Source organism: Clarias gariepinus, chromosome 2, assembly GCF_024256425.1.
Source record: "Clarias gariepinus isolate MV-2021 ecotype Netherlands chromosome 2, CGAR_prim_01v2, whole genome shotgun sequence".
In the NCBI taxonomy this organism is placed as follows: Eukaryota; Metazoa; Chordata; class Actinopteri; order Siluriformes; family Clariidae; genus Clarias; species Clarias gariepinus.
The window spans coordinates 38,170,721-38,183,816 of NC_071101.1; the positions used below are offsets into that span (position 1 = coordinate 38,170,721).

The window sequence follows — 13,096 nt, forward strand, 5'->3', positions numbered from 1 at the left end:
CTTACATTTCAGAAATCCTCATCAAGATACCCAATTTCCATCTGGGAACTCACATTTCACAATTTCTAATCAAATTTCTAACACAGAATTTCTAAACAGGAACTAAAATTTCAAAACTCCTAATCATGAATTTAGGGGCCGTACTTACTAAGTGTCTCAGAGTAGGAAATCGCTCCTAAGTGGCCAAAAATTCTCAGAATGATGCCATTTTCGTCCTACTTTCAGCAGCAGAAATAAGCTGAGCTATTTATCAAAATTTTTAGAATAGGAAATCACTCCCATCTCTAGCAAAATGTAGGAGAGCTCTGGAGGTGTCCCAACTGGTTAGGAGTTGCAAGAAAATAGCGTTCAGGCAGAGACACACACGGAGGAGAGATGATTTAGTAACAGTGAGTGACACAGAGCTCATAAAAAACACGTTCAGACAAAAATGGGGAAAAAAAAGAATGAATTAATCACGTGCTGTGTTTATCTGGTCCAATAATGAACATTTCATATGCCGTCTCTAACAGCACAGCAGATCATGTGCAGAATCATACATGTTGAGCAGCATAAAATCAATGAAAAACAAGCTGCATTAATAAAGTTGTGGGCATCATCCATAAAACACTTTAAATTATCATATTTCTATATACATTTTATATACTTCTAGTAAATTATTTGGGTGTACACAACTGTCTAATCAAGAATCGTAGGTATCAGACTCATTTAGGACTAACAATAGTCCTACCTTAGAGTAGGACATAAAAGTTATTTATAAAGCTTCCTATTCTTGCTTTCGGCGAAGAGTTGGACTGTGACGTCGCATTTGACGTCACTTTTTCCTGACACGGACAGGCGCACAGTAGGCAGCACGTTGCAGTGGGTGTTGCAGTTTTTACAAGTTTTTGTAGTTTTTAACGGTGGAAAAGAGAAATGGTGAAATTAGCGGCAGTTGTGTGAAAGCTTTATGCACACAGACAAAACTTACAGATGCGTGATTCGCTGCTCCAATCGCAACTGTTTAAATCCCCAATATTTAAAATTATTTAGAAAAGAAAGTGATATTGAAAAGAGGAAGAGAGTGTTTTGCTTGTGGAGGAGGTAGTAAAATGTAAATAAATAATCAAAGCAAAATTCTGCTCTACTCTTATCTTTAAAGATAAAAAGTGAGTGGAGTTAATTTGTGGGCGCATCAAGGCCACCTGTCAGTTTGCAGCACGTACCCCCGAGGAGTGTGAAACACGGGGATACACAGCCTTAATGAAGTGATGAAGTGCTGCTTATAACGGAGAATCTCAAATAAACAGTTGTGTATACCTAAATAATTTACTATAAGTATATAAAATGTCTATATAAATATAATTATTTTAATGTGTGTGCCATGGATGATGCCCACAAGTCCATGAATGCAGCCTGTTTTTGTTGATTTCATGCTGCGTGTTGGAAAATGTATGAATCTGCACATGATCTACTGTGCTGTAAGAGAGTTTGATTTATTATTTCCGACACTGTGGGCTGTGTCCCTGTTTCAAAGCTGCATCTCTGCTGTTATTAAAAACCGTACAGTATCAGTCACCTGTGGAGACAACATACGACATGTCCGTTATTTGACCAGTTACATACTGCACGCGATAAAAAGTTTTTCTTTCCAAACCTTCATTTTTGTCCAAACATATCTTTTATGAGCTCCATGTCCATCAGTGTTACTAGAACATCTCTCCACTGTGCGCGTCTCTGCCTGAACACCATTTCTCATTACTCCTAATCAGTAAGGACACCTCCGGAGTTCTCCTATATTTTGGTGGAGCGATTTTCTATTTTAAGAATCCTAAAATAAATGTTACTCCTACTCCTAAAAGTAGGACCAAAATGGTGTCCTTCTGAAAATTTTCAGCCACTAAAGAGCAATTTTCTGCTCTAAGATGCCTCGATTTCAGAATCTAAGATAAGGAACTTAGATTTTGGGATTTTTAAACAAGGAACACATAATTTCTAATATAATGAACTAAATTCTATCTAATCAGGAACTCCTAATTCAGAATTCTTAACTTGGCAGATTTAAAAATTCCTTTTCAAGAATACAGTGTTTCTAATATTGAACTTAGATTTCAGACGTTACATTTCAGAAATCCTAATCGGGAAATTAGGGCCGTATTTACTAAGCATCTCAGAGTAGGAAATCACGCCTCCGAGTGGCGCAGTGGTAAAGCGCTCGCCCTATCATCCGGAGATCGCTGGTTCGAACCCCGGGTGATGCTGTTTTCCTCTCACAGCCGGAGGCATAGAGAGAGCTGATTGGCCGAGCTCTCTCAGGGGGGCAGGATGAGAGGTACTTGTGCTCCCACATTAATCACGGCTCTACAGCCAATCAGGGGCGTCTGTGAGCTCGCGCACGCGGAAGGGCCGGCTAGCGCTTTCCTCCGAGTGTGTTACTCCGGCCCTAACTGAGCGTGAGCAAGCAGTTCGAAAAGATGCGGTCGGCTCGCGTCACGTGGTTCAGAGGAAACACAGGATAGCTTTCGCCCTCCCGAAAGTGGTGGTAGTAGCCTTAATGTGGGAGCCTCCTAGTGACGGGGAGGAATTGGCCACGACTAGATTGGGGAGAAAATTGAGGAAAAAGAATTGGACAGGACTAAATTTATAAAATAAAAAAAAAAAAAAGAGTAGGAAATCACTCCTAAGTGGCCAAAAATTCTCAGAATGATGCAATTTTGGTCCTAGTTTTAGGATGCCATCCATGGCACATACATTAAAATAATAATAATTATATTTATAAATAAGTTTTATATCCTAGTGTTTTACACTCCTCGGGGGTACGTCCTGCATACTGACAGTAGTCCTTGATGCTTTCACAAATTGCCTCCACTTACTTTTTTATCTTTAATGGTAAGCGTAGGGCAGAATTTCACTTGAATAATTTCATTATATTTTATTCCGTCCTCCGCAAGCTAAACGCTCCCATCCTCTCTCCAGTTTCCTGTTCTTTTCGAAATAATTTTGATCAGATTTCAAAAATTTTAATCTTAGAATCCAGAAATCCTTAATCTTAAATCGGGATTCCAGTATTAATAATCGCGAACTCATGGCAGTCTCACTTTCACATTAAATAAAGTATCTGCTTCAGTTTGGAGTATTCAGCTTCCTGTATTAGCATACATACCTACTTACTTGTTAAACCTCCAACACCGACTATACGGGTTATAAAAAAATAAATAAACATCAATCCTCACGGTTAGCTGGCCAACTTGTCGCTAATGAAAGACTAAAAAAATTTTTTTTTATCTCCCACTTTGCATCTTAAGCTGATAGAGGCCAAAAAGAGCATCCTTCCAAGCTCTGATTTTCCACTGCCAAGGTAATGAATCATTAAGTATCAAGTCTTATAAAGAAACTGTCGTCCCAATCAGGTGGGATCAAAATCATCGTTCTACTCCCTAATGAATAAAACTCTCTCAACAAACACTTTTCACTTTTACCTGACCAGGTAGCTCTTGAGCTGACCACTGTAGGTGATCACGAGCAGCTCCGCAGACCACTGAGCACTAGCTTTGTACTCCAGGAAGATCAAGCCAGCGGCAGCATAGCTGAAATCTCCAGGAAAACTCATAGCCTGCGGGGAGAGAAAGAGAAGACGGACAGAAAGAGAGTGGCAAAGAGAAAGATGATCAATAAACTGACTGTGATACGAGTGAGACATCAATGCAGCACTCTGCGTGCGGATACACTGTAGCCGGTCAGAGAACTTCATTCCTGTGAGCACTGAGCACGAACGCGTTTCCTCTCCCAGGTGACCGCTTTTATGTAGACGGGAATCGCGGCTTCAGTCTGAAGTTTCGTTAAAATGCAGCATTGAAATGTTTACCAAAGTATTACTCATTAATCTTTAATATTTTAGAAAAATATCAAATATCTCACTATCTACCTCTTTAACCTCAAACTCGAGTCAATAAACAGCACAGCCTGTGAGAAACTATCCTTTTAAAGAGCGAGAGACAGAGAGAAAGATGGATTAAGAGGGAAAGAGAGAAATCTGAATAGAAGTGATGCAACCACAATGCAAAAGTGCTACTCTGAAAAAAAATAAAATAATAATAATAATAATCTCCCGATGTGGATTTTCTGCAGCTCTTTGTACAATTGCTTTCGACATGTTGACACATTACAACTAAAAAAAGAAAAGGAAGCTCAAAGACCGAGTGTATCTCAGAAAATCCATCACTGATCCAGCTTGACATAAAGGACAGAAAGAGAAATCGCCTACAATAATAATATGCTGAGATTAATAGGTCATTTATCCTGCCAATTATTGAATAAGGGACAAAGGGAGGACTGAGTCCCACTGGGAGGAAGAATTGGCAGTGAGAGCTCACCCTTTGTGTCCAAAACGCCATCTAATTCTTACTCTATTCCCCATATCATTATGTTGCCCAGTCTGGTGAGAGAAAAGCAAATCAACGTCATCTGACCAACCAGATCCAGGATTTTATCACTGCGTTTCTGTGACTATCTTTGACAACTGTGAAACATCCTGTCGTGGTTTGATATGATAATAATACCGAAGCAGTACGACGTCAATGTGGCAGATCTGATGACAAATAATCCAGTTTATACTGTGTATACTTTTAATTCCAGCACACATAGCTACAGTACGCAAATCTGTTCAGGGTCTGGCTTTGGTGACATCAAGGAGCGCGTGAGACTCTGCGGCATGTTCGACCTCATCATCTGCACGCATCGTAAGTGCTTCTAATTATGACATGGCAATAATTAACGGTTCGTCAAGTCAAGTCAAGTCAAGTCAAATTCATTTATAGCACATTTAAAAACATACAAAGTCGACCAAAGTGTCGCAGAATGATGGGAATAAAGCGACCAGAATTAAACAACATAAAATAAAAGCAGATAAAATTTATTTTAACGTAATGTAAAAAGTAAATAAAAATTAGTGATTGACAGTTAATAAAAAACAATAAACAAATGAAATCATGCATAAAATAATTAAGTTAAATAAGTAATTAATAAAACTAACTAAAAAGTAAAATAAATAATAAAAAAGAACAAAGGGGATCGAATGTGTCGGCCTGGCTTTAAAAACAGACTAAAATAATTTAAAAAATTGCATTTTCATTTAGAAAAGTCTGCAGCTGTAAGCACACAACCTTCTCTAATACTTTCCAGAGAAATGGCAGTTTTGATATCGGTCTGAAATTTGTTAGATCTGTGGGGTCAAGATTGGGCTTTTCAGTAGCGGCTGGACAACGGCATGTTTAAAAGCACCAGGAACAATTCCAGTTTCGAGACTACAATAAATTAATGTTAAAACAGTGGGACCAATCGTATTAAAGGTCTCTTTAATGAGTCGGGCTGAAACAATGTCTAGGGGCAATAAGTTGGTTTCAAATGAATAATGATATCATGCAAATGAGAGAGAGAAACTGGGTTAAACTGGTTTAAACGACTCGCTCGTTGCAATGGAAGGATACAGTATAAGAGGAGCTTTGAGTGCAACATCAAATCCAAGTGGTAAAGGTGAGGTCACCTGAAGCCAATCAGGTCTGTTCTCTCGGTTTGTCCGCTGATTATCTGTATCACGCCTTCTTTTGGACTAGATTCCTTTTCATTAAAGATCATGTCACAAGATGGAAAAATCTTATCGAAAGAATGGTACATCAGCCAGACTGTCCTTATGTTTCTATAAGATTCTTAGGCATTGCGATTTTACGATTTGATTCAATTTAATGCTTACTGTCTGATTTGTTTCATACAAAGTGTTAAAAAGGGTCTAGTAAACGTCATGTCTCGTACAAAGAATAATCATCTGCTCCAAACTCCAGTTCCGTAGGTGGTGGTACTGACCTTAAAAGATGATCTCACCAAAACAACTGTATTTTGTTGGTACTTTGGTGGAAAATATATTCTGCAAGAGCTTTGGTATATTTTTAAAGAAACATGAACTTTAGATCAGTTAATCTTAAAAGAGTTAGCTAAATTTATAAAAAAAAAATTACGTAAATTGCCTCCGAATCGAAATCCGACCAGCAAAAGATCATCTAAACTTCCACTCGACCTGAGAAGAAATATATATACTGTATAGAAATTATATTTCAACGATCTCTAGTACGTTTATGTCGTTCCACAGACAGAAGAGTTCTCACAGCAATCCTTAGAGAGAAGCCGACAGGGACGAGGTGCTTACTGGCGGGATGATGAAGAGTTCGCTGCCCATCAGGTCAAAGACTCGCACGGTGCCAGTGCTGTCGGCGTACGCCAGCAGAGCGCAGTCGTGACTCCACGCCACCTTCTTCCACTGCGGAGACTGGTCCTTCGGCACTACAATGCAAAAAACAAACAAACAAAAAAAGTTGATAGTGATGTTACTGTTTATATATTTTAGAGTGAACACTCCGCGTTGTTCATCCAATCCAAGAGCTGCTTTAATAGTTACAAGTGATTTCAACATTGTGATTGAATGTTGTGATGACGTTTAGTTGGAGAGCTCAATAATATGAACATAATGAACATAGATTGATTGATAATAATGATAACCATTTATTAGAAGTAGACAGATATTTTCACTCCATATTAGCTAGCTAAACTTCAGCTAGTCAGCGTGAGTCGAACGCTACTGATACAGCTGGATGTGAGCCTATGGACAGATTAATGAAGCTGATAACAAGCTCCTTCAGTTAAATGTGACTTAACAACAGATTTTGAAGTCGCCTGCCTTTCTCAAGACTCAACACAGGAGGGGGTAAAATGAATCATGCTGCCGGGGATAATGGAGTAATTGATTATTAATGTGAACATGTGGCTGTTAGAGCGCAGTATTATTCATTTTCAAAAGTTTTCTCGACCATATGGCGACTCCTGCTATTCAGAGAGAAGGAGAGAGAGTAGGAGTCAAGAAGAAGAAGAGGAAGAAGAAGAACATCCAATTGAGTGAGAACATCCGGAAGTGAGCAAGTACATAAGTTCAAAGTGTCAAACATTAAGTATAATCCAACAAGAATCATTGCACATAGCCAGGGTCAAATCCTGGACACAAGGACAATCCACAATCAAGCCAGGGAGACAGGTGAGGATCAAAACAGGTAGTGTTATAAGACACGGGCCACTGAAAAATAAAGTTTGGATTAAAGGAAAAACAGTAGAGCAGAAACAAATGTCAGAGAATGATGGAGCAAGTAAGTGAGTGGGAGAGTGAGTAAGGGAGTGACTGGGTCAGTAAGAAAGTAAGTGAGTGAATGAGTCGATGAGGGAAGGAGGAAGGGAGGAAGTCGATGAAGGAGTGAGGAAGGGAGTGAGTCGATGAGCGAGGAAGGAAGGGATTGAGTCGATGAGGGAGTGAGTGAGTGAGGGAATGCTGGAGTGTGGTAGTGAGTCAGTGACAGTAAGTGAATAAGTGGGTGAGTGAGTGAGGGAGTGACTGGGTCAGTAAGAAAGTGAGTGAGTGAATGAGTCGATGAGGGAGGGAGGAAGTCGATGAAGGAGTAAGAAAGGGAGTAAGTCGATGAAGGAGTGGAGAAGGGAGTGAGTCGATGAGCGAGGAAGGAAGGGAGTGAGTCGATGAGGGAGTGAGTGAGTTGGTGAGTAAATGATTCATTAAGAGAGTGAGGGAGTCAGTGAGGGAGGGAGCGAGCTGGTGAGGGAGGGAGTGAGCAAGAAACAAGTAGAACTTTAACAATCTGACTCTTTTGGAGGAGGTCTCTGGTCCACAGGGTCCCACTTGAGGAGCTCAGCAATAATCACATCCACTGTGTAATCAGTCAAACTCTGAGAAACTTTTCCCTGCACATTTCGCCAGTTAAGAAGTTTGCACGATCTCCAAAGGCAATCAATTATCGCTCAAGGTCATGAATATTTCATGGCGTGTTACACGACGCAACCTTTAAAAAATGATTGTTTTAGGGTTGTGTGACTTTAATATTCTCCATTCCGGCTAAAGATCCTGCAGCATTAATCACTAAAGCTTCCTCATTCACACGGGTTTCAGAGCTTAATAATACATCATCACACTCACACACCCACACACACACACACACACACCTGTTGACACAGAACCCTGCATTTCACGTTGCCGCTTTCTGTAACCTGATGTAATTTCAGTGCTTAGACAGGCTTGTAATCACTTTCTGGAAAGGCAGCGAATGAGATTCAGAAGTAAAAAGAAATGAACTTGTACATGTTCTAATATAAAAAAGAGAAATAATATTAAATTGCCAGACTGTTAGAGGGATACTGCAATCCAAGTAGCTGGCAAAGCTGAAACTAAAACGATACTTCAACTTCGCAAAACAAATGGGAATGTTTCAGTATTAGGTATTTGTTATTGAGTGTTATTAAAGATGTGCAGCAGTCTGGGAAACCAATCAGTGTCAAAATCACTTATTTTCCTGCAAAAAGAGGTTTTTTTTCTACCTTGACACACTCTGAGACACAAAAAGCATAAAAAAATGAATTTATCATAGGACGCGAGTAACAGTTCTATAAAACACCCCCCTCACTGTGTTTCCTGATTCCTTACACTTCCTGTAGTCTGTATCCAGACGAGTAAAAATACAAATAGCTTGTGTCCATTCGAACCTTTTTGTCTAACCGGAAAGTGCTAATGTATTTCCCATCGTCTCCTGTCTGTCTCCGGGTCTCTCTCTTGGTTTTTCTGATGTACGTGGTTCAAGGCACCAGGCCAAAAGCTTAAATATTCTTTCTTGCCTGATGATATTAAACAGAAAACTTCAGACGCATCCCGTGCATGTGTGTTTGTCTGTCTCTATCGGTTTTGCTTAACACGGTGCGGCGGACGCATTAATCAATAATAATCAATAAGTATTGCCTCTAATCCGAGGTGCTGCTTGTTAATTGGTTTCCTGGGAAGGTCTTCATGGAAGACAATACTGTTCTTGCAAAAACTAATCAGGACTATCTGACCATTTTGATTCATGCACATTCACATTCAATACAAACTCAAATAATTCTTTTGATTGTGTAAAGCTGCTTTGCGACAATGACAATTGTTAAAAGCGCTATACAAATAAAATTGAATTGAATTGAATTAATCGGCCCAAATCAGTTGGCCTTTATGTCTTGAAATAACAACTAACTGTAATTCTTATTACTTAATTACATAATGGCATATGTAATATTTCACAGTTTTGAAATATCCAGTATTATTCTAGAATGTAGAAAATACTGTATGTCTACACGTTTGCCTGACTGTACACATCTACTATTTATTATTCCTACAGTAAAACTCTACATTTTTCCCTAAGAAAGGTTTTTTAGCTAGCAAAAGTGCCTGATTTATAGTGCTTTAATGAATCTAGCATAGGTGGAAAGTAACAAATTACATTTACTCACGTTACTGTAATTGAGTAGATTTTTTTGTGTACAGTACTTTTACTTTTTAAAGTAGTTTTTAAAATCTGTAATTTTACTTTTACTTAAGTATGTTTTGTTTGAAGTATTGTATTAATGAAAATAAAAAATAATTTAAAAAATAATGCAATGGGTAAGGCAAAAAATTGCACCCCGGAAACCACTGCACTGATTGATTGATGGGTGGGGAGAACAAATGCACTAAATTCACAAGAACGATGGAGACGGACAAAACAGATGCCAGTGATGCAGACCCAGATGAAAGCAAACTGCCATTAAATTCTTATGATGCAACCCCCTGGCCATATTTAAGCGACCACTTTGATTCCAAGCACAAGAAAGCCAATAGATTTATTATGCAAAGGTGTTCCGTCAATTAAACACAACTAGTTTGAGATTTATATCTGCTTGTTTCTGTTAAAAAAAGTAACTTGGTAATGTTTTTAATGAGCTCCTTTTTACTTTTACTTGAGTAAATTTTTATACTGGTAACTTTACTTGTACTTTAATAAAATTTCACTGCCTTTTTCCCCTCTGGTAGCTAGATTAAATATCCTGTGTATATAATATATCCCTTTAGAGTATCGTATTATGACATTTGTGCCATATCGCAGAGGTCAGTAAAAATTATTTTATGCTTTCAAAAGGTACCCGGTTGCAAAAACAATTAAAAAACTCCCAAGTTACCTGTAACATGAAAGGCGACAGGTAACTTGGGAGTCATTCAGACGCAGGATGTTAAGATTAAATAGGACACAAGTCCAAAAAGCTGGATCAATGTAGCTGTTAACTACCCTTGGGCTGTAACGCTACTGAGACAGACCTAAGGAAGAGGTCACATGACTTACTCCGCGCAATAAAACTCACCTCGCTCACATGCATTCAATACAAAAATCCAATACTAAGTGTAAAAACAGGCTTCTGTTGTGTGAAGCTGTGAATCATGGGAATTTCAATCAAAAGCAATGAAACTTTCTTATCTCCGCCACAGTGCAAGAGGTTAGGAAAAAAAGGCAAGCTTGCTATTTCTATTCAAGATCAAAAAGAAATAACAGAACGTGCTGGAAAGAAGGAAGGTTCGATAACTCCGGATGAGCGATGATGCTTTCTAAAGATAAATACCTGGAAAAGAAAGGGCTCAGCAGAGACCATAAATCAACTCTCTTCTACTAAAGGCTAATTAATCTGGACCGAGCGCTGGAACTAATATGCCTAAGTACATGTGATGAGCGTGCCGCAACGGAGCCGGGGCAGACGTACTCGTCATAAATCTCCGTTTAGGGAAAAGGGAAAAGGAAAGGGAAAAAAAAACATAAATGGAGAAGGGAAATGTGCAAAGTCAGCACTATGATGTACTCGCAATAAAAACGCCATCCTGACTTAAAGAGCAGAGCCGACAAAGAAAGCACGCCGTTTTCAATCATATGGTTTTGTCATAAAATAAAATATACAGTACTGTACTTCTATAGAGTCTATAAACTCGAAATAAACTTGCATATGAACAAGTTTCAAACTAAATATACAAAAGTTCATTGCACAATTCTCACCTGCTACAGAGGGAGAATAAGACACCTCACACCATCTCACCTGAACTACAGATTTACTGCAATCGTTTATCCTTTCTATTATCTACAAAATAAATAAATTGTATAACCGGTCATGTGTAAAATTTAGGGCCCCCTCGTAATTGTGTAAAAACATAAATAAAAAGACATCATATCTCATTATTAGTCAAATACGACCTCAGCCAATAATAGTATTAAACCATTTTTTTTCACTGTGCCGTTATTTATTTAACAAAAATTAAGCTAGAAAAAAAAAGAAAAAAGAAAAACATGTGGGCAACACCCAGTACCCCAATATCTTTGATGATGATTTTTGGGTATTGGCAATCACTTATGCTCAGCTCTTTAAAGGTCCCACCACAGCATTCCAACTGGGTTGAGGTCTGGACTTTGACTAGACCAGTCCAAAACATTCCGATGTAGACTTACTGGTGTGCTTCAGATGATTATCCAGTTGCATGACCCAATTTGACCCAATGACCCAAAAACGAAAACCCGAAAAGGTTTTCGTTTTTTTTACCAAATATGGCGCTGGACATTATGACCAAACAAGTACACTTTGGTCTCATCTGACAGAAGAGTTGTTATTTTTTGTAAACCTCAATTGTGCTTTGATGTTCTTTTTAAAACCCTTTCCATGCAAACTGTACTTGTTCAGTCTTCTTCTAATTGTGCTGTCAGGGACTTTAACATTTAACATGCTCAGTGAGGCCTGTAGGGTCTGGGATGCAACTTTTGGGTTTTTTTTTTTTCTCTGAGCATTGCATGGTCTGACTTGTGCTAGACACCACCTCTGGATGGAAAAAGCATTTTGAATGATTCCACTTGTGAATAATCTTTCTCACTGTACAATGTTGAACTCCAAATTGTTTGGAAATGGTTTTATAAATATGCTTTCAATTTAAATTCCTTATAATTTAAAGCAAAAAAAAGAAAATTATTAATTAACTCTTGTTCATGCCTGTGCGTTCATTGACCTAATTTTGGTAATGAGTTCAACGTTTTTACACTGTTTTTAGGCATCCACATACAAGCTAACTAATGATGAATCTCAAGTGAAACCTACAGTAAAAAATTACTTCACTCAGACACTCAAGGACCTTTTTTACTTTTCTAGGTTTACTCAGGCAAAACCTTAGGGCTCCCTTTCCTGTTCATTGATTTCTTCTTTTTCTTGAGAATGGGGTTTGCCACAAAAAAAAATGGTGCAATTTGAGTAAAAAAGGAAAAAGTGAGAATGACAAAAAGACCAGGGCTACCAGAGAGAGAGAGACAGTAACAGATCAGATGCAGCACATTTATATCCACTAAATCACTGGAAATCTGATATAATCACCCAAGAGAGCAAGACAGTAAAGGAGACAGAACACAAAAAAAAATCAAAATGCGCTACTCCTATTTAAAAAAAAAAAAAAAGTCTTTTAAAGTATTAAAAGGGCTGAAATTAACTCCATCACCGCCATAAAATGAGAGAGAGTGTGTAGTGGGAGCTCATCTGCGTGGGAGCTGTATGCTTCACAAAGCATGAAATAAAGTTTTGAGGCTATAAATTACAAAGCTGAAATTTAAAGGGAAATGTGGAGATAAAGCCGTGTAAGATAGATCACACTCTCCAAAAAAAACTGAAGAACTGGCGAAAATACAGAACAAACACACATGAGACGGGATATGTACAGTTGCAAGAAAAAGTATGTGAACCCTTTGGGATTATGTCCCATGAATTGGTTATAAAATGTGCTCTGATCTTCATCAAGTCACAACAATAGAAAAACACAGTCTGCTTAAAATAATACCACACAAACATTATATGTTTCCATGTTTTTATTGAACATAACATGTAAACATTCACAGTGCAGGGTGGAAAAAGTATGTGAATCTTTGGACTTAATAACTGGTTGGCAGCAATAACCTCAAACAAAAACGTTTCCTGTAGTTGCAGATCAGACCTGCACAACGATATGGAGTCATTTTGGACCTCCTCTTTACAAAACTGTTTCAGTGTAGCCATATTCTTGGAATGTCTGGTGTGAATTGCTCTCTTAAGGTCATGCCACAGCATTTCAATCAGGTTGAGGTCAGGACTCTGACTGGGCCACTCCAGAAGGCGTATTTTGTTCTGTTGAAGCCCTTCTTTAGTTTAATTACTTGTATGCTTTGGGTCATTGTCCTGTTGC

At 38.4% G+C, this 13,096-nt stretch overlaps 1 protein-coding gene across 1 annotated transcript in view; it reads right to left on the reverse strand.

The window, feature by feature from the left end:
• Positions 1 to 13,096, reverse strand: part of nbas (NBAS subunit of NRZ tethering complex) — a 200,577-nt gene that overhangs the window by 175,665 nt on the left and 11,816 nt on the right. The window contains exons 7-8 of the mRNA XM_053480280.1: positions 6,179 to 6,312; positions 3,459 to 3,592 (exon numbers count right to left, since the gene is read on the reverse strand). Coding sequence (XP_053336255.1) covers positions 3,459 to 3,592; positions 6,179 to 6,312 — 268 coding nt within the window. The remainder of the gene's footprint in view (positions 1 to 3,458; positions 3,593 to 6,178; positions 6,313 to 13,096) is intronic.